Source organism: Poecilia reticulata, chromosome 2 (assembly GCF_904066995.2).
Source record: "Poecilia reticulata chromosome 2, P_reticulata-male-v2, whole genome shotgun sequence".
Classification (NCBI taxonomy): domain Eukaryota; kingdom Metazoa; phylum Chordata; class Actinopteri; order Cyprinodontiformes; family Poeciliidae; genus Poecilia; species Poecilia reticulata.
In genome coordinates, this window is record NC_088831.1 from 38,377,072 (window position 1) to 38,401,883 (window position 24,812).

Here is a 24,812-nt window from a genome sequence, read left to right on the forward strand (position 1 = left end):
CAAAGTCTGAGAATATCTTTTATTGCCACCATCGCACTTATATTTTTGTTCCTTTAGACTGTCAACCGCGCAAGAGTTTTCATGAAACCTTGATGTGCTCAGTTGGCTTTACTTTGTCTGTAACATCCTGTAATCTGTGATCCAGCATCAGGCACAGCCACATAGGTAAAGTGTGTGGACCTCGGTCTTTCCCATCTGACTGTGAACGTCATCTGGTGTGTTCCCGGCCAAAAAGCCATTTGACATCTTATGCACTGCTTATAAATATCTGGTTTCAATTGTAATTGAACGAATTACAACTGAATTAATGCATTAGCATCCCTGCCAATACTACTGTAACCTAGCCTATTTGAATATACTAAGATGACGCAGAAACAAAAAATAATTAATCTATTAGGCATGTCAGTGCTTGTTCAGCTTGAAATCTATTCTTGTATTAAATTGGCAGAAGCATAAAAGGTAATACAGCTTCAGTTGTCTTGGTTGTATTCCCTGTAACTAATTTCATAAGACATGCCCAATCAGACATGCTAATTGTAAGCACAAGGCTGCCGTAATTGGAACAGTTTTGACCTGTTTGCCCAGTTGAGTGCAGTGGTGCATAAATAAGCAGCACCTCGTAGATTTCATGTGTGCTGCAGGAAACAATCTCTAAAAGTCTTTTTTTTTTTTAGCATTTTAGCATTTTCTGATAGCACAAAAGTCCTGAAAGTGACAGTCAGTGGAACAGCACATTCAGTCTGTGGTGAAATCAAAGTGTGAAGATACACTGAATATTATGGATTGCTCACAGCCTGGCTTGTCTCATGAGCATCTTTCTTTGCTTGTTTTTATTCCCCTTCATCTGCTTTTGAAAACAGGGAACAACAAATATGGAAGCTATCACCTCTCATCGGTGACAAAGACAAAATGCCCTTATTGTGGAGTTTTTGTGCAGTAGCTCGCAATAACAAACCTGGAGCATTACACGAAAGGAAGTGATAATGTCTGTATTTTTCTAGACAAATGAAGCAAGACATCTCTAGACAATATAGTAGGGAGCTGTTTTATCAATCAATTTCAAAACATACTCCATCTTTTTGTAAGACTTAGTCATTTTTCACCAATCACCTCATTTATTCAAGGCAGGGTTGTTAGATTCAGATTGACTGTATTGTAAAAAAAAGAAAGAAGTAAATCTATTCAGGTTTTATGTGTTTACATTCTGATATTTTCACAGGAACAAGTGGTACTAACACAAAACTTTTGAAAACTATCATCGTAAGTTTCCTCAGAATAGATTTGAAATCTTAGCAATAACATAGTCCTGTTTTTTTTTGTATAGGAGTAAGATGCATGTTCTATCTGGGTATAATCATCTATGTTTCTTACAATATTTTCCGAGTTTCCTGTTGTTTTGATTGTCAGCAGTGGAAGACAGCAATTTTGAGTCGCCCTATTTTGGAAGGAAAAAAAAAAAATTGTCTCACCAATTTGTTTGAAAACATCAACAAATTGCTACACCATAAACTATCATTATATTTGTTATGGGGAATACGACTGCCGTCTGAACTCAAAGAAAGCTCTACATGTTTCACTTCAGCTGGCAACCAGTCAAAGATTACGAGATATTATAACAAATTAAAATAGAGAAAATGGCATAAAAAAAGGTTGGTTGCCAATTAATGTTATTAGTTCAAAAAAAGTAATTTTCTATTATACAATTTAATGGACAGAATAATATCATCCAAGTTTAAATTAGTTTGTATAAGCCATCTGCACTTGCAGGTCAAAAAATCCCTCAGAAAAATTAAAGCTCACAGCATAGTTGTTAAAAAAAAAAGGAAAGAAGAATAACAGATTGACACCGAAAGAGTTTGCGTTGTCTCGGTAGATACTCAATTTGCTGTGCTGCCACGTTTGTATATTGCAAGTTAAAAATAGTCAATTAGCTTAAGATGAAATCAAAAGACAAACTCAGTTTAATACTAATTGCTTTAGCTCATGGACACTTCAGTCTTGAGTCATATATTGTACTGTACAATACCCATTTGTAAGAGTGTTATTTTAATCTCTGAAACCGTAAGACAAACAGAAAGTGTTTCAAGTGTTTTCAAGTATTTTACTTAGTTGACCAAATAAGTACATATTTTTTTTAAATAAAAGTGCAGCCATGAGAAAAAAAAATGAAGACCCTATTAAGCATACAGCTCGTTCAAATTAGATGTATGCATAATAATATGTAATAAGTTTTATTTTTACCTCATATAAAGTGGACAACAAAAGTGAATCTTGTTCATCTTGTTAAGGAAAGTAAATTTAAAATATGCTTTTTAGCTGAGAAAAAAGTTTGGTCAACATCAAACGTTAACCTCTTTAGTTAAATGAGACTCTTGTTGTAGTGAACCATCAGTTCCTTACATATGTCTGGAAAAAGTCTGCCCCAGTCTTCACTTTCATCTTTGGAGAGTTTCTTGTATGCAAAAGTGTTTTTCAGTCACATCAGAGCATCTCCACTGAGAAAAAGATTTGGACTTTCTACAAATTCATAAGTTGATTATGAAGACAGGCACTTTCATATCAACCAAAGCAAAAAGCTGAGTCTTGTGATGACATTAGGGTTTCCGGAGTCTTCTTTTGGCATTTTGAAGCCTGTTTTCAAGGTGAACATTGCTCAACAGTGAGACTGGCTAACTGCTTTGACTGTCCTCAAAATATAATATAAACTTTCTACACAGTTGAATAGTGGATTTAAAATTTTTGAGACCTCATTAAATCTCTTACCAAACTCACAAGCCCCTACAATGTTCTTTCTGAAGGCCTCAGACAGCTCGTTCAATCTTACCCTGGTGTTCACAGAACGCTCACTTTAACAGACAGGAGCACACAAAACTAAACGTCTGAGGTTTAAACAGGGAAAAACACCTTCAAAATGAAAAGGAACAATACAAGTAAAATATTTTAATCAGGTGCACCGATGCCTATGTTCATTTTAACCAGTTTTAGTTGGAATAAATTTAGGAGTGTTATTTTTTTTATTTTTTACCAGAAATATCTTTTTTATAGCTGTTTTTCAGGCTTGTTGTTTGAAATTGTTTATTTTTTCCACTATAATCGAAATCAAATAGCCACATGTCCAAATATATTTATTTTACGGGATGTCCTAATTTTTCACATATACCTGTAAACAATTTCAAAGTGACAGCCATTAGAATTGACCATGGAGTTAAAGCTTTGTGATTCTTTGAACAAGTTTGCATTGGGAATACATGCAAAGAAATAAGTTGGTATGTTCACAATTAAATTCATCACCTTCATTTTCATGCATTTATTAATTCTTGCACAAAGATATAAGAGTTGACATTTTCATCCCTCTTTCAACAAGATGAAGATTAGTAGGTTTTGCTGTCATCCACCTTTGAAAAGTGTGAGAAATCTTGAGAAGCAGCAACCAGGTTTTAATAAGTGCGGAGAAAAGAGAGCACATTACACCTGTCCTTAAATCACTGCTCCTGCCTGGCTTGCAGCAAGCACCAGAATTAGCACTCTAGTTCTCACTTAGCAAGAGGAAGCCATAAAAATATATCACAGTGCTTTCAGCTTATAATTTCTGCTGTCCAAATGACAGCGAAAGGAAGCTGTAAAAGTCATGCTAAGATCGGGTAAAAACTAGAACTTTAAGATAAAACTGCTTCTCTGTACAAGAATGAAAAACAAAACAAAACAGATTGAACAAAGTAATACTTAAGCTGCAACATTCTGCTATCTGATGCTTGAATAAAGATATGAAAATTACCACTTTTATTCTCATTCAGTGTAAAATAAATTATTTTCTTATTAGAGTTGCATAATCTAACATATTTTTTGTACCTAAATATCAAACCTTTAATTTAAAAGGCTTTTGGAAAAAGTAAAGTGGATTTATCCATAACCTTTGGGTCATTATTCTGAGAAAAAAACAAACAAAACTTTATTTTCCATCAGAAGCCATCAGATGTTCGATTAAAATTATTCAGGTACTTAATTTAAAATGTAATCTGTATTTTTGTGGTTTGACTGAAAAGCCTAATTTGAAGAATGCCTCCCAACCAACCAGTTGGAATTTCAGTAGGTAATGTCTAATGGTTGTTATTGAGACTTACCTTATTATCTTGCTAATTATGCATTAAGAAATGAATACAGTAGCATTTGTGTTATAACTTAATATGTATTCTATATTATAGCACATTTTTGTGGTAACACAAACCTCTGGCTTTAAAGCAAGCAGTGGCAAAACAGCACTAAAATTTGCTTTCCAAATAGGTTATAAGTTTTATTTCGAAAACCTTTTATGATATATCCATATAGATATGTTTATACACGCACACACCCACACATTTATACCCACTTTAATTATTAAGTAGATCCCTCTTGCAAATTCTGCCATTTCATTTAAAACCAACTGTTTTGTCAAGGACTTTTCATGTCTTCACACAGTCTGCCTCGCTCCCCAGAGCCACAGCTGCAGGATCGGGCAAAAGGAAAGCTGAGGGTCTGCATGCAGACCCAACACTTGCATGCTGCCTCTGCATTCCAGAGGCACAGTCATTACGGTGCACTCCGGGGAGACTCGTTAAAACATTCTGGAAATGCTAACTTTCATTCCATTTGCAAGTTATCAATGTGGTTTGTCACAGCCAAAATGTTGTGATGGAACTTTGGTGTTCCCAGGAGGACTCATGTCAAAATACTCACACTGTATTTTTGGCTCTGCTTCAAATAAATCTGGCTCCTGTACCCCCTGTAGTGGCCTGATAGACCCAGATGACAATCACTGCGCGTTTGAATAATCAGCGGAAACTCTTGAATAAGCAGTGTGAACCCAAATGCCTGGGATGTTAATAAACTCTGCTCTTTGAAATGCCTCAAAAAGCGGTATCCTCTGGATATGGAGCCGCAGACAAGCTCTTACCCAGCAAATAGCAACCCTTGAGTCGATTACTCTTTATCAAACTAGGCCATCCGTCTCCTTGCGCCCAGTCTTTTGTACACAGCTATCAGACCTGGGCCACAGAAGAGGGAAAAGGACAGGCCAGGAGAAAGTAATGATGTTTGTGATGAGACTCAGTGTTGACTTAAGTCTAGCTGCAAGATCCCTGGACTCTCACAGTCAGGCCATTACACACTCCATGCGTTTTCACATAGGAAGTCAGAGGGGCTTGTAGGGGATGAAGACGCTCTTATTTTAGACGGGGCTGACGAACAGGTCACTCAGAGATGTGTGTTCAACTTTGAGCATCAATAAATCCTTCCCCACAAGAACTCTGATGCTCCCACTAGGGTTGTAAGATTTGATTAATGATTTTTTCTCCTATATATATATAAATAAAATAAAAGCAACATTTCTGTAAGCTATAAAAATGGAAAGTAGCCAGAATATCACCAATAACCTGGCAAAGTCATTTTTGTAACACTGTGATGTTTTGTTCAAATAACTTAACATTTTTTAACTTGTTGAGCCTCCCCTGAGGGGTGAAGGTTCACAAAGCTTGAGGAAGGTGGAAAGATTTTGAGAAATTAATAAATGTGTCAGGAACAAGGATAGCCAATTTACAGTTAGCAGGGGGTCATTTTGTTTTGGTTGATAATGAGAGGATCTAAACCTGGCATTATGAGGACGTCTGAACCCACTATATGTTATTGTATAACATAAAATCAGACTTAGAAAAATCAAGTCAGGTATTTTTTGTGCAGGTTAATATCTGATTTTAATTGTGTATCATTCTGGGCATGACTGCAAAAGTGAAGCATGTTAATAAAATTACATAAAAAGTGAGGAAAAAAAATCAGATCAGTTGTCAAAACTCTTAAATTTTCTGACAATTTTTTTTTTCCTCTCAGGCTTTTGTAAGAGGCTCTAAATGGTTGTGTGGTAGCTGCAAGGCTTTCTGAAGCTTTGTTTTGCACAGAAGCGCTCACTCTCAGAGAGAATGACTGAAAACTGAAAAGAACTCAAGAGTTGTTTTTCAGGTTAAGGGAGAGAGGGTCTGAAGTGGAAGGGGGCAGATATCTTTACCTGTGAACTAAAAGTTGACCAGGCAAGTAAAGAGCACAACAGGTCTGAAGCAAAAATATCAAACATTTATAAGAGACATTCTTCAAGTTTAAGCTTGTAAGACTCACCAGCTGCACTCTAGAAATGGTGGTTCATAACAGAAATGCTTACAGGGCATAAAACACTTTTCCTTGTATAAAGTCACAGTCTATCACTCGACAGCATTCGGTTTGAAGTTTTGAGATTAACTGGCATCTGAGTCGTTACATAAATTAAGTGGCACCTCTCACACAGTGTGCAACTCCAGGCATGTTATTCAGTAAAACCCTGCAAATATTAGGAGCCAGCCATTTAGCAGCAAGTTGCTTTCTCAGCTAGATTCTCAAGAGTGATATTAAAAATGAAAAGAAAAGTTGCTGTATGCTCTTTTGGAGGCGTTTATGACCTTTTTCATGGCATGTTTGACTTCAATTCAACTGATAATGATTCAAATTCAGTACTCTAGTTCCCATGTCTTGAACATATTTAACTCCAGGCAATCTGCTCCAAACCAACCAAGACATTGCTGTACATCTAAATTAAAATGGCAAGGAGAGCATAAATTAGAGAAGCTGCCAAGAGGGCCAACTGTGGAGGAGCTTCAGATTCCCAGCTCATGTGGGGCATTCTGTTGAAAGGACATTTATTACTCATGCATTCCACAAAAATCTTATGGGTCGGTGGAGAGTAACTGTTACAAGAAAATACAAAGTTTCAGTTTGCTTCAAAACATGTAGGGCACAAACAAACATGGAAGAAGGTGCTGGGTGAGGGGATTTCTCAGCAGCAGCAAAGGAAGCTGGTCAGAGTAGATGGAGAGATAGAAGGAGGCAACAACTGGGCAATCCTGAAAGAAAACACTTTAGACACTGCAAAAGACTGAGGTCTCAAGCCAGAGCTCCAGTATACAGGAGGATTAATTATTTTGCATAGAACAAATAAACAAGATGTCTTGTCTCTGGTTGTGCAAAGGTTGTAAAACCCTATAAGATGTACAGCTGTAACTTAAGTGGGAGAAAACTAAACAAAACTTTAATTTTTAGACTTATGGTCACAATTGGTTGGTTGATCATATCAAATTCCAATAAAAACACATGTTGGTTTGTGGTTGTGCAAAGTTTAAGTTATACAAATACTGTTGCAAGGTGATGTAACAAATTTGATCTCAAAGTACTTTTACAAGACAAGCAGGTCAAATTCTTACAAAACTATATAAAATCCGGTTCAGTCCAACGTTGGTTCAAATAAATCCAGTTCAATCAAAGATAATCAAATCATAGTCCGAATTGTAGCTATGGCTGTTTTATCATAATTATAATACAGTAACTTAAATTTCAGGTCAACAACCGAGGAAATGAATAACTGTCAAATAATTAGATGCATTTAATATTAAATGGACATGCCTTGGAACATTTTGCCTCATATTCTGACACATTTTTTGAAATCCATTAAGCCTTTGTTACTCTTCCTTAATATCTACGGCGACCTTGTGTCCTTCCTATTCATGTTTTTGTTATTTTTTTTAAGACAAAATATCTGCCTGAGCAGAGATGTTTACTTGAACTGAAAGATGACCTCATTTTATAACAGCTCATAAAACCTTTTTGACTTTGGAGAAGAGTTTATATTGCAGTTATAAAAAACTTTAACTGTCCTAACAAACAGGATAATCCAGCCGTTTTTACAATTCTGTAAGACAAAACTTGTCTTAATTACTGGCAACACTCGACAACAAGACTGTTAATTATTGATGGGAATTACCAGGCTATTGCTTAAAAAAAAGCTTTTGACGGCAGCCATGTTAGATGAGTTAAATAACCTAAAATAAATAACTCTACTAAGAAATCATAGTATTCTACTGAAAATATTTTTGAATAATCCATGATTTTTTCAAAGTTATTGGTACTTCTGCTCTCAATGCACTTCCAAGAAACGGAGGACTCTTTTACCCAGAATTCTCTGTTACACTCTTTTCTTCAGCTTACCGCTTGGGTTTTCTCAAGGATTTTAGTTTGGGGACTCAGAGCACCATAATGTTGTGTTTGGATGAGAAAAATCCTATAAAAATCCCTTTTCATTTTTGTTTCTGAAAGCAAAGACCTCCACAATTTAACTTGAAATGTCCTGGTACATCAAAGTTCATAATACCCCCAAGTTCAAACTAGGAACTCTGGAGGAGAATAGACGTCACAGCATCACAGATTCTTCCTTGTACTTAACAGGCAGGAGTTGCTTTTACACAATTATTCTTTGCTTCATGCCACAAATATCTTTGAATGTTTGTCAATCTCATTTGACCAAATCACACAGGTTCAACAAAAGCCATAGCAGTATTAGCAAACTACCCACATTTCCGGTTCTAATGAAAGAACTTGGAGCATGTTTTCTTGGAATGTCTCTTTAACAACTAGTAGGCAGGGAGATACTGTGGTTAACTTAACATGAGGACCACAAAATGCCTGTCCTTGCTACGGCCGTCTAAAGGCATCTTTGGTGGTTTTCATGGATTCTCGTTTAACCTAGCGACCAGCTGGCTTACAGAAATTGTCCACTGTGTTACAGCATATTTACACCCAAAGAACCAAATTACCAAGTCCAAGATCTAATCAATTTGAAAAAAGTATGGCATTTTCTCAATCAGCCTACTCATACAATTTGGCTTTTTCTAATTGCTTTTGTTTCAGAAGATATTACTGCAATAAACAAAACATTTACAATGTTTTACCAAGGGTCCAATTATTGTGGCCATCACTTTCTGCCTCTAGAAGACCAAACGAGTATAACTGTTAGAATTCACCCCACAGCATCAATAACAGCACTTTTTTTTCCCGTTGGTATTTTATGCGCTTAACAGCCGTTTGCTGTCACAGAGGTGCTCAGCTGTCCGTGACTGCAGCAGGGCAGGAAAGCTGCTCTGCTGTAGGATGTTCTGCAACGACTGATGTGGAGGACAAACCGGTGGTATTTAGCAAGCAAACATGTGGAGGCTCATTTCCATATTTCACCTGGCTGATAAACCTGGTGTTTGCCTGATTCGTCTGTAAAAACAAAAACAGCAGAACAGAAAAAACCATTGTGCCCGGCGTGCGACGCTGCTTAAAATGCAAAGCAAACTGCTCTCACTTGAAACTTGCTCGTAACAAAAACAGAGCTCCTTTTGTGCTTGGCACATCACCGCACGATTGGGTGGGAGTGAGGTAGGGCAGCTTTTTTTTTTTCTTTTTCTAAATTATTTATTTGTTCAAAACTGAGTAATTATCTCAAGTCTCTCTTTTCACATTCAAACAAACAGTTGGCCTCTCTCTCTCTCTCTCTCCGTTTTCTGACAGCATTATTCAGATGAGGTCTGCATTGCAGTCAGAGTCATGTTTACTGACCAAAGCCGCAGTGTGAAATTCAGAATAATTGCTCTCCACAACTCCCCTGGCATTCCCTGGCACATTTTGCCGCTCTGCTCACTTCAAGCAGAAAGTCCAACGCCCGTCTCTGTTCGTCTATTTATTAATCGACCAGTTGTCATTAAAATGGAAAAAAAAGAAGCAAATATGCATTCATAAGCTCTAAAATATTTTGCATTAACATGTTAATGCAATAAATGAACATGAGAGCAATGTCAGGGTATTGAGAAAAGGTCACGTTCATGTCAACCACACCAATTTTGGCACTTCAATATGAAGGTGGGTCTACTGATGGTAACAGTCTGGAATATCTACTGTAAATCTAGCAGATGTAATTGCTAAAAATGGCAAATAAGCAGAACAAGCAGATATGTCAGGACGCTGGTTGGACACCTCATTATAGCACCACAGCATTCCTCATTGTGCAGGGAGGAGTCCTTGGCGTGCGGCTGAGCAGGAAGGCAGCACACAGAGAATAGTCCCATTAAGATGTTTAGAACCGTACGAGGGTGTGTATGTGTGTTTCATGTTGTTGGTAGTGATGGCAGTGGGGAGGAGGCAATCATTGCTGCATGCACTTAAATATGCTCACACAGAAATCTCAAAAGCAGTCATGTTTCCCCCAGCCGGCATGTCATTCTCCCAAATTGTTTCATGTTCTGCTGCGCGACTAAATAAAACCAAAAGGAAAACAAATTCTCCTGAGACGGAGAGGAAGAGAAAATACTCATGTTGCATACTTTGTAGCTCTGTCTAATACTTTAGTCGGGTTTCTTCAAAATGGCATTTTCTGGTTGAGCTTGATTCTAAAACTCTGACATCCTTTAATAGGGGGAGGGAAAATCTCTAAAGGGTTTACTGCCATCTGTTGGTGCCGAGCAAAACTGATAATCATCTGATAATGCTTGGCTGGGTTGTATAATCCTTTTATTATGCATTTATATGTGCATATACACCAAACTGGACAGGTGAATATACTTTCAGACTTTCTGAGTGTATCTTTATTGACCTGTCGATAACATTTTAAATAATTTCGCTCTCATTTCTACACCCTTGACTGCGTCGTAATGATGATTTAAAGTGGGGTAACAGTGAAGAAACTGAGATTGCTGTTTGCACTTAAGGTTATGAATGTCAAGCTGCTTCTCCTGATGGGATGATTATGATATTCAAGAAGAAATCCACTAGTAGAAACAGTTTTAGGGAAACATTCAGTAACACGGGCAGTAAGGAAGTATTATATGTCTTTCTGCACATGCAACTCTCTCAAACGAGCGTCTGCTTATGATCGTTTCCATGAGTTGGGTTGCATTGTACACTCCCTTGAAAACCTATTCATACCACAGGAACCTTTTCACACGCTGCCAAGTTACACCCAAAATTGTAATGTAGAGTAGTAATGTCAAACTATGTGATAAACCTATACAAAAAAGAAATTGAAAGTAGTTTTCCCCAAAATGCTTTGTGGCAGAAATTTAACACCATCCCTTGTGACTTGTAAATTGTGGTGGCAGTATGATGCTGTGGGGATGCTTTTCTTCAGCAGGAACAGGGAAGGCATGTCAGAGGTAATTGGAAAAAAATTGAATTTAATGGAAGAAACCATTTTCAAGGCTGCAAAAATCTTAAAAGGTTCATTTTCCCCCCTAAACCGGTATGAAGACTTTGAGCTATTATTGTTGGGAATTTTAAGGTAAATACATTGAAAATGTTGTTGTATGTATCTTAATAAAATTTCAACAATTTAAGGCGTCTGCTTTTGCCTTTTAACATGCAGAAACAAACGCTACATTCAGGACGATAGCTTCTTTATTTTAAAATTTGTTTTATAAGAGTAAGACCCTACAAAAATGACATAAGATTTTCTGGAAAAACAAAAATAACTTTGAGGGGCAACATTTACCACCATTAACATGATTGTGTAAAATGGCATAGCTCCATTACCAATAATGAAGGCTGAATCTAAAAACCGGCAGTAAATTCAAATGTTGTCACATCATTGGCAGAGATCTAAAATGAGGTCAGAAAACAGTTCGTCTTTTGCCCGACCAGCATATCACGGCTACACATAAGGACCTCTGGCAAACTGACTAAAGACAGAAACTTTGAAATCTCTTAAACCGGATAATTTAGAAGGAAACGGCCTTTCTCAAAAAGAAAAAAAAAAAAAGATAAAACTTTTTTGAAAAGAATAGTTTATACCCATTCAGCTCCATCTGGCACTGAGACTGTGTCCTTAAGAAATATAAAGAGAAGTACAAGTATTGATTTATAGAGGAAGCAAGTCCGAAGAATATCAAAGCCCTTCTATGACAGTTGATATGCAGAGGTAGAGAATTAAAAGTACATAGAGGGACTTCTGTTTAAAAAAAAAAAAAGAAGAATCCTTTGACAGGATCTCATGTATAGTTAAATTGAAATAATGGATTGAATTTGTCGATTGGAATCCTCAGTCTGTTTCTTCTTCCTCTGATTCGGACTCTGGAATGATTAAAATAAAGGTTAGTTTACAGAATAATCTAAATAACACTTCAGCAGCTTAGCTAGAGAGTGAATGAGTGAGTGGCCTACCTTCCTCTGCGTTTTTAAGCCATTCGACAAAAGTTTTCATCTGATCCAGAAAAACACTTTTTCCTTTGGGCAAATGGGCGTCGTTGTACCACTTCAGAATGGCTTCCTCACTTAAAACGTCCGCTTGAAACATAAATTAAAAACAGAAACAACATCTTTTTAACCTGATGCCAGGAGCACAGATGCGTCCCCAGGTGCTTGTGGGGGAGGAAAAAAAATTATTCACCAGGGCTGGTTGATGACATCAATCAAGACAAACTTTCTGGCTATAATCTCTGGCCATCTGGCAGCATTCATAGCTTTCCAACACAAAACAAACTGTTTTCCGCACAAAAAAAAGGCAAACACAGGACCAGGAGCCGTATGGGCGTAATTAACTCACCTTTGTAGAGCAGAACAACAATTTTCTGGAAGGCCTTCATAAAGTGGATGTTGTCATAGCAGTATTCCTGGATCTTTAGCAGAAGTGTGAGTTCAGAATATCCCTGGGAGGTAAAAGCCTTCAACAGTGGGCTGTATTGCTGAGAAAGGGAGACATTTATGGATTTACAAGAGAATTTTCAGTTTTCAAATCTGATGGCTTTTAAAAAGTGTGAATTTTCTCTAATATCCAACACTTTTTCAAATTTGTTGGTGAAAATTATTGATTAAATACAGTACGTGAGAAAAGTATTCATACACAAAGGTTTTCCAAATTTGTTCTATTGAAGAACACAAAGTCTATAACAGTGTACAATAAGGCATAGTTTGTAACATTTTTATCACATTAATAAAAACCTGAAAAGAGAAACTTCTGCTTCGATCTGAACCATTCTAACAGATTAATATGCTTTGATTTAAATCCTTTCATTAGAGCTCTGGCTGTTTTTACGTTTGTTCTGCAGGATGTTAACTCGAGTGAGTAACAGTCTCTAACACATTTTCTCTCATTTTCTCTTTAGCTTCCTGTCCACCTCTGTAAAAGAGAAACAACCCTACAGGATACATTTTTATAATCAAAATCTGCTCTTAACTTCTCTGCCATTTTATCACTGGCCTGTCTGGTGTTCCTTGGTCTTCATTATGCTGTTTGTTCATTAATACTCTTTAAATATTTTCACAGAACACCTGGATTTTTCATGAATTACCTTCCACAAGTGTTAATTTGATAATTAGGAGACTTCTGAGTGTGTTGTATTGTGTAGGGGTATTAGCAACCAGGGTACTGGACATCTATTACATAAAACTCCAATAAACTAAACTACATTAAAGTGCAAACAATTTCAAAGGAGTATGCATACTTTTCCAAGACTCTGTAAATGCTCTCTTCTAAATAATAAACCTACAGTTGCATTGATTTAGAAGTATCTTTACTTTAAAGACCCGGTCAAGTTTCTTTACATTTCTGCTTCCCTATACTCTCACAAGCTAAATAGAGAATGCAGACCGTTACAAAACGTAACTAAATTGTCACCTTTAAGTGTTTAATGGCTTGTTCTGCGACCAGCTCCTCCTTCTTGTTCCACTCTACGGAGCTCATCACGCTGGACCAAATCAGTCCAACCATTGTCTGCTCTGAGATGTTGCTCTTCTTAATTTCCTCTCGGGTGTATGCAATAATCTGTCGAACACATTAACAACAATGCAGACAAACCAAAGCCAGCATGTGCATTATCGCGCCTCTAATCAAACCCTCCAGATGTGTTAGGCATTGGAATCCTCAGAGAACCATGCGGGAGGTGATAATATTGTCGAGGCTGAGTGGATTGCAGAAACTTTTCATTGATTCACTGCACCCATTTTGCAGCCACTCCTCAAGACAAAGGCAGACAAAGGTCAAGAAGAAAGCGATTCTCAGAGCTAGTCTCGGCAGTGTGCTACATAAAAAGAACCCAGTGTCAGAGAAAGCAGGAAAACTAAGTGGACTTACATCCTTGAGGGGGTCTCCTCGTGACATCTGATCTTCAATTTCTTTCTGTAGCTCCTTGCGTGTGCCTATAGACTGCTGGTTTTTGGCAAAGTCTGAAAGCTCCTTTAGCCCTGCGTCGTTAAAGTACTTGGTGAAGTGCTCACTACTGCGTTTGTTTGCAGGAAACAGTTCCTGCAAAAGGAGTGAAATGTTTAGTGAGGACTTTTTTGGTCAGAAACAGACTTTATTCATTAACTAAAACTTGAACTGCTGAATGTCAGAACATTCAGCAGGCGTCTCAACTAATCTCATTTTATTTAACAACTCATAATCCAAGCGCACAGACTTTAAGACTTAATTCTGCTGTAATAATGTTGTATTAAATGTGTCATTCTCACCAGAAGTCTGCTGTCCATGCCAACTTTCCGAAGACTGCCAGCAACTGAGTTTATGTCCTTCTCGGAAAGCCAGGATTTAAAGAGTTTCACGGCAAAGCAGGCTGAAACACCTGAACAAATGAATGGTAATGTGAGTCAGCTGCTGCACACTGATCTACCAGGATTAAGTTAGGCCTCCTTAATACATCGGTAAGCGTAAGTCTGCGGCTTTTAATTGCCATAAGACCATCAAGCAGATGGAGATGGATATGGCAGGGTAACATCTATATAATGACTTCAACAAATAGCATTTCAATAACTTTGTATTTATGAACATGTGATGTAGGCCACCATTCAGTCCATCTATTTGAAGATTCAAGTTTTAAGGGTAAAGTGACTGATAATGGGTGGTGCTCGATTAACTGAGTCTATTCATCAGTTGCCGTCTGTGTGTGGCCACCTTTTACTTCTGCAGCCAGCAAAAGACAAACAACCAAGTCAAAGCCAGGCAAACCTCACACCACCATCTGCATTGCTTTATCAACAGTTAATAGCATAAGCATGTAATAGATGTCAATATTCATACAAAGAACAAGATTTTGTTTTGGGGGGGCTTCTTGCTAATCTGAGCCTGTAGACATATGTGATACATTATCGTTTTTTCGAAGAGAGCAGAAAACAGAAATTAGAACAAATACCAACATTATTTGTTGCTCCAGCTATGTTGCTTTCTTTGATTCTTTGTGACAGTCATTGAACAGCCTTGATTTGGACATTTATGAATCTATGTGTATATTCCACACTTAAGGTACAACTACCCTAATTCTACAAAGAATACAAACAGCAAGCACAGCTAAAAATGCTAATGTCACTAAACACGCAAATTACTACTGTAAGATGCAAAAGACATTTTAGGTGTTCACTGTAATCATTCTGATATTTAGAAAAACAAAAGAAATCATGTTTAGCAGCAGAGCTGCGTAACACTGACAGCCTCTTATGCTAATATTAATAAATACTGATGGATTACAACAGGAGGGCTTCTTAGGACTCCTGTTTTGTTAAAATAAATGGATGAATGATTTAACAAGACTGGTTCTTTGAATGAATGTTACAGAATGTCTTTTTTTAATATCCATCTTGAAAAGGGAGATATTCTGTCATTCATTATAGTTCACTCTTTTTTTGTTTTTAAACATTTCACTGTCCCATAACTTGCAGAATTTAGTCATACTTGACATTTGCAGTGATTAAGAGACTGCTCTGTGACTTTAAGCAGCTTAAAAATTGTAAAGTCTTTATCAAGTAATAAAATAGTAATTTGCTTTTATTTATAGTTCTTAAAGAGATTTTTAAAATGCGAAGAAATCCAAGCAGATAGCTTGATTAATCTCTTGTATCAATACATCTTCAATTTAACAGTTTCATCAGATGCCATTTCATTTGTTCAGTTCCTTGAGGATAGTCTCATGTTTCCCAGCCACATGCTTATCTGCATATTTGGTACAAGCTTTTCTGACTGCCAGAAGCAAGAGCAATTTATGATGCCCACAAAATGTTTGATCGAACGACTTAACAAACAAATACAGCAATGAAGATTCACAGATTACTTATTTCAGGAAAATAATCAGAGCAAAACAAACTGCCATCACATGACAGTAAATAAAAGAAAACATTTACTTAAAAAAAAGCTTTTCAAGCTTTTCCTTTTCTATACAGATTTCCCCTCACCCTCTTCTCAACACATATATTTTTCTAAGGTCAACATTCATACAGCAGGTGCTCAATTCTGATTTTTGTTCAGTCCACAAAACCAATCAGAAAGTTTGCTAAACAAGTATCAACACATGATTAGAACACTTTAAACTTGTAAGTCCAGTTATTCACACAGTGAAATAAATCTGGCCGAGAAATTCAAGCCTGAGCCTGTGTGGAAAGGAAACTACACAAGCATGAACAGCAGAAACTGACATACTTGTAAAAACAGAAGTGTGACGCTCTACGATAACACACAGCACATGTGACTGGTTTCTGAACAGCTGTTCACAAATATAAAGCAGACAACTGAATAAAGCAGTGCTGAACTTTTTCAAACAGTGTGCGGCTAAACCTGAGGGTGTACATTTCATGCGCTCACTAAACCTCACGACGACAACTTAATCCAAAACCCAACTGTGAAATCAGAGGGCAAATCAATTTGTTACCTTGAACATTATTTTCCTTTAATTGTGAACTGGTGTAAACCTGAAATAGCACAACTAAGAGATTTGTATATTCTTAACATATTAAATAGCTACGTTGTGTTAAACATAAACTCAGTCCACTCGAGTTGCTCGAGAGTTCACGTCATCATCCTCCCAATCACCATTTATTTCAGATGGAGATACATTTTGATTTACAACAATAGAAGGTAGAATAATTTCCAGGCTAAAGAGCCTGCAGACTCCAATTTGTGAAGACAGGAAATAAGCACTAAGCACCAGAGAAAGATTAAACCGTTACCTTCTTTGACTAGGTTTTCGTTAAAGAGGCTGCTGAGAATGGATGCAGAGACATTGCCGTTGGCCAGCAGAATTCCCGTGAGCATGGCCAGTTTGTTGCGTTCAGCCTCTGTGAAGCCCTTGAGAAACAGCAGCAGCTGCCAAACAGTAAGCACATGAATTTAATTCTGTTGGCTGAATCCAGTAAAACAATGTCGCTTCCTCCACTTAAAGGTAGATGTAAGACAAAATGGTAACGGATGTGAAGATTCTTGTAAAATATCACACCTTTTTGATTTCCTCCTCAAATCCCTTTTCCAAGTATTTGTAACGTCTGATGAGCTTGTTGAACACCTACAAATACAAAATATGATTGTATGGAAAAATTTTGTTTACAAAATATTGATATTTTTTGTCTTTTCACCTGAAAATTGGATTACTCACCTGTGCATATGCTTGCATGGTCTCCATGTCCTCTTGTGCTTTGAAGACACAGAAATCTGTGCAGGTCATGTCTTCAGACAGAGTACCACCTGGGGCTAAAAACAAACACTTTTTTTACTACTTCATTAATCTCCCAGTTAAAACTTTTGATCAATTTCTGCCTAAAATGTCCTTTATTCTTTCAATCAAAGCAAACTTTACTTATTGTTGATCTTGTTCCACAAATACAATCACCATTACTAAGATTGTTAGTTAACTAATACAAACCTATTGCCAGCAGATTGCTAAAAAAAACCAGATTAAAACAAGAGAACAATCATGTTCTACTAAAGTTGGTATAGAGGTTATTGATAAGTTTTGGCCAGCTGCTAATTTTCCTCTGTTCAAGCCAAGAAAAGTTAAATCTACACCTCCCGTGCTGGAAAATATGACATTAGCTTGTGAAGAGAGATCGTGAGATTGTCTGTAATTCGATGCATTACAGTTTGACACAGCTACTGAGATGCATCAGTTTTGTTTACCTTCTTCAAAAACTAATTTTTATATTGCAGAGTTGAAATAAAGGGAGTGAACGTAAAAAATAAATATTACAATCCCCAAAGAACTCCAGCTGTTAAATGTACATGTACTAACTAGCCAAGCAAGACCTTTTGAAGACGTTATGTTCTCAATAAGTGCAAAAGAAAACTACAAGAGAAGCCGTCTCCTCCAGATGCTGTTTGTGGTTATCAGAGTGGTCAGGTGACTATCTCCAGTGGTTGCACATGATTATGATAAAAATGCCATACTGTTGCACACCTGTTATGTAGCAAAGTGAACTTAACCTGCTTATTGCTTTTTAAAAAAAATAAAAAAATAAAATAAATGTGAAATTGAAACAAAAAGATTGAACCGTATTTCTTAAGAATGTCAACATGTTTTAGTCATTTGTGCTTCACACAGGTTGGTAAAATTGTTGCAAACTATAGAAATCCAGATTAGAAATGTTTTTTTTCTCCTAATTGGTCTGTAATGTTTTGTTTTGTTAAAGTTATGCTTATATGTGAGGAAACTGTGATAAAGTTGTGGCTGCGATTAAAACAAAAGAGAAAAGAAGAATGTTTTGCTATTTCGCCCAGGAAGCTGGAAGTGGATACAGTATGAAGAAGATAAAAAAGATAACAAGAAAACAGCTTAGTAGTAGAATTTTTTTTGCTGGTTCACAAAAACAATTGAAGGTCAATTAATTCCTTTTGTAAGAGCTTGTCGCTTCTGCTACATTGACTACTCAGTAAAAACACCCAAATTCCCAAACTGCAGAACACTGATCAAATACATAATCAATGCTCTATGTGCTGCTGATTAGAATTTGTCCAATTATTTGACAAATTCTAATTATTTGTTAAATAAATGGAATGGAATACAATGGAAGCCTAATTTAATACATGAAGCTACTCAAAAGGAAAATTTAAAACAAAATGTGGAATTCTGGGCACATCTGAATCTTTTCAAGACCTAAAATTGAAATAATTGAAAACAGAACGTTTGACATTTTGAAAAGAACAAAGAAAACCGCTTTTACAGCTGATTTTGCTGTGTAATACATTTCACCAAAATGAGATGGTAATGAGAAGTCACTGTTTCTTTGTGAAAGCAGGTTCAAAAAAGTTGTAAAAAAAAAAAAAAAGACCCGGCAGACTACATTTGCCGATCAGGAGGAGTTACTGGTTGTTTGACTATCAAGCAAAACTGAATCCGGCACCAACTGATGATGTTTAAAGGTCACTAATCTTAATTTCACTTTTCATTTGTTTGTAGTGGTGATATGTAATTTTTTCACCCAATCGGCAGAATTTTGTTTACTTGTGATCAGCAATGTTCTACCTGCTTGAAACATGTTGGAACAGGCACGCTGAAATAAGCAAGCAGCAGCTTTATTCTCCTTCTATGCTTCTTGTTGATCTGCTGGAGGAGACATTTCACAACCATCGTTTCACCTCAGACACAGATTTGGACGGAGGAGCTTCACTCTTGGTGCTCTTTGCCCCAAGACTCTGCTGTCATTCAGCACCAAAACTCATGCACTGCTGAGAACTTAACGACGGATAAAGTTTGAAAAGATTTTTGCGAGCCCTCTCACCCAGCATTCCTCCAGCCACCAGGATGTCGAACAGAGTCTCGGCATATCGTCTGTAGTCGAGCTTGGCACCAGAGGCATCGAGAAACTTTGCGACAGCTTCCAGATCAGAGCCGCTTTGATCTAGACCTTGCACAATGCTTTCCTGAAACTGGGATGGGTCAAACCTCTCTTTTTCATCTACGAAACAAAAAGACAAAACAAAAACAGAAATTTTATGGTTTTATTGCCAACCACTTATGACCAGTAGGTAAATATAAATATCCTCAAATGACCCTTAAAAGTTTCTTCTTTAAACTTCACCAATGCTTTTTAATACATTTATGATTTTTCTTTTTCTTTCAGTAAAAAATTGCCATTACGCAAATATATGGCAAACTTTGAGATTTCTGCTTTTCAACTTTTACCCAAACAATGCTAACCTAAATCCATCCAGAGGTTTTGTTTAAACTATGCACCAATTACCTGCCTTGGGGACATTTTGTACCACCTGCAACAGCCAATGATTTGAGGTTGGTTTCTACAATCTGCTCACTTTACCATAGGGTAATGGGGTTGTGTTACTGGTAAATTACATAAACCAGTTATTCTGATCGGTTCAGGAGACCCATATTCACTTGAATTTCATAAGATAATTTAAGAATATAAATGCAGAAGTCTTCATAACAAAGAGTTCTTTATAATGGCCTTTAATTGATAAAAGCTTTAAACTTTAATGTACTCTAAAGTTTACTTCATAACTGAGGTGTAAAAAGTGAGGTGCAATTCTACCTGTGGAGAAACAAATCTGAGTACTCTCAAGGGAAGCCAACATGGGGACAATAAATCATAGTAACGGTTTAGAGCCATTAACTAAGCCCTCAAATAGGAGAGGAGTTTAATTGGTACAACTTTATTCATAAAACATACCTGTGCTGTCATCTGCCAAGGTGAAATAAAAATTATGCAGAAAGTGCGTCACAAAAATTTTATATTTTTATGATTATTCATCTCTATTATGCATCAAAACATACAATTACATAAGAAATATACTCTACAGTTAAATACATTGTTAAATGTAGCAGAAGTTGGGGACAATATGTCAAAGAAAAGAGTTGATTAAGAGCCAATCTGGTTGCTAGCTCCAAAATAATGCTATGCTCTTCTTTTCAGGTTCGAATTTGGACATGGGAATTGTGCCATTTCTAACTTAAAGAAGGTCTATGGCTCTGAAAGGTATCGGTGACATATTCTTTTTCTGTTATGTTCATGAATGTAGGGGGGAAACACATTAACTGTAACACAAGCTGCAAGTCCACCAAGATTAAAGATCTGGTCACATGTAGTTGTACAAGTACAACAGTCATTAAAATGCATCCTGATCTTTTCTGCACAAATCCAAAAGAGCTTCAAAATAACTTCTGTAATAGTCAGAATTAAAATACATAATTGATACCAGGGTGTAATTATATTAAGCAAATATGCAAGGTAAATAAGTAGGGCAAAGAATTAACAGAAGGATTCAGTGCATCTAGTGATTCTTGAGAATAGGGACAAAACAGGTCCTTTGGATAAAGCACAAAATTTGAATAAAATATACACAAAATATATATTTTTTTCGAATATCTCACTAAACTAACCTGGGTCATGTGAGCACAACAATGTATATTTTCCAAGTATTTGCTGAATATTTTTTTTTATTTTAAACATTGTAGTCGGTGAATGATGCCTGTAAAATCCCTTGTCCAGGAGCAGAACCCAATACATTGTAATAGTTTAAAATAATTAAAGAAATACTAAAATTATATATTATGACAATTAAGTATAAGTAGTCATATAAATAATTATAAAGGTATCAATAAATTGAATTAAAAATCATTTTTATATATTTTACAACTCCATTGAAATTTGTCCCTAGTTTTTGTCAACATGTCAGACATGAAAAGAATGTAAAAAAAAATCAGGCATTATTGGGGGGCACCAGAACTTCTGAGGACCCCATGACTACTTCCTTTCTCTTCCTTTTCTAAGAGGGCTAGTTAGCTCTGGTTAGCTTATGTTATTCTTTAGTTTTTTTCTTCTTTTTATTCCCAAGTTGTTTGTCACAACCATGATGTGTCAACACCATAACTGACAATTTACAAAACTTTTATGGAATTTTGTGAAATAAAAGCTTAATTTTGGTGTAATGTAAGAATTTCATGGACCTGATGAGCTACAATATGGCCTCCTTCAGAATAACATCATATAAATTGAGGTAGTTTGGCATTTTGTCAACTCCGTCAGATGTCAACTCCATCAGTTTTTCTGACTCTTTCAGTGAAATTGTTGTCAAATCTCACTTAAATGTGCGATTAATTCATTTTAATGTATTTTACATAAATTTCATTACTTCACTTGTACCAAGTTTTTCATTTTACTCACTAGTTTGTCACCACCTTCAGTTCTGTGTCAACTCCATCAAATGGCCTTTTTGTTGTTTTAAATAATATTTATTTTGTTTCTTGAGAAGCATCTGTCTGTAAAATGAGTTATTTATTTTTGTCAGATGGTGATGACAACGTTCTAGGTCAGGTCGATTGCAACTGAGAGCCTGTACCTTAGCATCTTTACATTTCCAAAACATTATTTGTCATATTTGCATACATAAGGTTGAGAAATAAAAAAAAAAAAATTATGGGAAAATTAAAACCCATTTTGTCCCTATTCTCAAGAATCACTGGTATTCAAGTAGAAATAACAGTCTCTAACTGCAAGTTAACAAAAACAACATCAGGAGTAAATCCAGGTAAAAATGCAGCATACAAGATATTGAAATGATTCCAAAATCCTTCTCCCATTTATGAATATTTCCGTTGGTTTTTGTAATATTCTGCATCAAGCATAAAAACCTTTACCTAAATGGGTTTCATAATCTGGGCAGCAAGGTAGTGTCTTGATTTGAAAGCGTAGAAAATAACCATTTCATTGTAAGCTTGAATTTTTGTTGATACATTTGCTCTATAATGCCACATTTAAAGAAAAGGTTAGCAGCAACAGCACACGTCAAATAGCATTTATTTAGAAACAGGCATTTCACTTCTTTTAAAATTCCAAAACAAAATGCAAAAATCACGTGGTTTAAAGTGTAACGCTTACCTCTTTTTCGAGGTTTGAAACGCTGGCCTGTTAGCGTAGGCTTCTGTTGCCTTTGATTACTCATAAAAGACACTCTGCAAAACAAGAAGTTAGGCAAGACTTGGAGATAACCATAAATATTTACATTGTAGGGAAAGACCAACAATGTGATTTAACTAAGGGCATGCATTTCTTGCAGTCGAGTTTGTTGATTTACAATTTGAAGAACGAAGCGTTTATAAACCCTGACAACTGGGCGTAAATCACTATTGTAAGCCATCAGCAACAGTGTCGCATTTATTTTCCGTTATACTAACAAAATGACACAGACATTGCTTAATAAAGAAGTACATTTTTAAGTACGTATATCTAGCTTAAAATTGACAAATACAAATCAACTAAGGCTTGACAAAACAACAGGGCCGAGACCAATAAGTTGGCGTTAAATCTCACAGAAGTAGAAATATCTGAGGCAGCTAGCTAAACTGCACCGACCGTTTAGCAATTATTGATTTACGTAACGGATATTGACGTAACAGTTGAATATATATATACCCACAGCTCGGATAAACAACGAGCAAAATCAGTGAAAAACTCACCGAAATTCCTTTTTGGATCAAAAACAGCCCGTCGAAAAAATATGGTACAACTGGACTGCAGCTCAATCAGGTATAGGGAAGAGGAAACGGTAGACGTCAGCGCGCATGCGCACATGCACTACCCATCCCAACAGAGAGAAAACAATACCAGCGACAATTTAATATTAGCAACTTTCCAGTTCTTAAAGCTGTGAGATATAATTTTTTTGTTTGCTTTTTTTTTTTTTTTTTTAGCGTTTTATATTTGTGAAGAACCTGCAAAACATGGATACACGAAGGAAGAAATGCTTCACATACAGAGGATCTCCAACTGAACAAGGGTTACAGTCCTGAACACGCCAAATTGAGCCAGCGTCATTAGACAGTTGTCAGCAAGTCGTTGCGATGTAAAATTAAGACACAGGAGGGGGGTATTGTGCTGCCGGGAGGAGGAGGAGGATGATGAATCTGTCCATGTGGGCTTCAGGGGAAACTTTAATGCTGCGTTAAAGCTCATCTCGTAAATTTAAGTATTCAGGAACTTTCCCCAAATATCATTAGAGATTATATCCAACCTAACATTCATCTCAAATATTGAAGGATACATGCATGCATATTTTTCAAATATGACAGTAACAGACATATGTTTATGTTAAACTAACTCTAAAAAAGTTTCATTTAGTTGGGAAATTGCTCTTTGGACTATAAAGCCCGTGACATATTTCACAGCTGTAAACTTTAAATGATGGGTTTCCAGCTCCAGTCCTCAAGGTGAAGTGTTCTGCTAGTTTTAGAAGGGTCTCTGCTTCAACATAGCTGTTCTTTGTGGGTCATAGACTGACCCACAAACAACCTCATCAGTATGTTATATTTCTGCAGAGGCCTGCTACCGACTCATAATTTGATTCAGGTTGTGGAATCAGGGAGAGAACTAACATTCAGGATACTGGCCCTTGACAACTGACTTTGGGCGCCCCTTGAAGAGAACTTCATAATCTGGAAACCAGTTTGTTGTTTCATTAGAAGAACATTTGAAAATGCAAAAGTTAAGCAACATAAAATAAAAATGATGTATGTCTGTGGTTGCAACCCTTGTTACTTTCTGGACACGTATTAGATTTTGATAAGCTAATTTTCAATCCAAGTGCTACTATTCTTCTTGCACCCCAACAGCCAAACTTGATGATACAATATTGCAGTTTTCTTAGAAAAGGCATGGATAAACTCTTTCCTCTGGATCAAATGCTTTGTTCACATTAAAGTGTTTTGTATTCTACAGCAAAACATTTGCGATGTCTTTGAGAAAACTACACAATTAGAAGGTTCATGCTTCATATCATCACTATGTGTACATATTTTTAACACTGTCAATTTTCCACTTGTGTTGTTTTAAATGTGTAATTTAACCAAATTTGCTAATTTAAATAAAAACTTAAGAGGAAGTTGAATTAAGAAAACAATGCACCTTCATACCACATGTCATTTGAAATAGAACATTTGCAAAGTACTTTAGTGTCTAAAATAGGTGCGAATCATATTTAGCAAAACATATCCAATAAATTAGAACATGTGTTTTGACAAGGCTTGTCAAATTAAAAGCAACTTGTAGTTTTCATTAAGTTCACATTTATGTCTTAATGTTTAATTTTCTGTCTTATGTAATTGTCTTACCATAAATATATTTTCTTTATCTGTAAGTGGAAAATCATCACGTATGATAAAAAAAAGGGATTGAAAGCAAAAGTATGTGTCCCTTTTTGCAATACGCTTTTCAGTAACACACACAATATTTAAGTTATTCAGCGTTTCATG

At 36.3% G+C, this 24,812-nt stretch overlaps 1 protein-coding gene across 2 annotated transcripts; it reads right to left on the minus strand.

Moving 5' to 3' along the window:
- Window positions 1-11,019: 11,019 nt before the first annotated feature.
- On the minus strand, window positions 11,020-23,151 carry LOC103460608 (eIF5-mimic protein 2-A-like). Of its 2 annotated transcripts, XM_008402855.2 has the most exons (12): window positions 23,022-23,145; window positions 22,444-22,517; window positions 19,330-19,506; window positions 17,211-17,305; window positions 17,055-17,120; window positions 16,789-16,924; window positions 14,308-14,417; window positions 13,931-14,101; window positions 13,475-13,621; window positions 12,404-12,542; window positions 12,022-12,144; window positions 11,020-11,931 (listed from the first exon to the last, which is right to left on the minus strand). In XM_008402855.2, the coding sequence occupies exons 2-12, from the start codon at window positions 22,505-22,507 to the stop codon at window positions 11,900-11,902; spliced, it is 1,260 nt and encodes a 419-aa protein (XP_008401077.1). In that variant the 5' UTR covers window positions 22,508-22,517; window positions 23,022-23,145; the 3' UTR covers window positions 11,020-11,899. The 2 variants fall into 2 exon arrangements, with proteins under 2 accessions (XP_008401077.1, XP_081460683.1); XM_081604557.1 differs by lacking the exon at window positions 22,444-22,517 and having other exon boundaries at window positions 23,022-23,151.
- Between the last annotated feature and the right edge of the window lie 1,661 nt (window positions 23,152-24,812).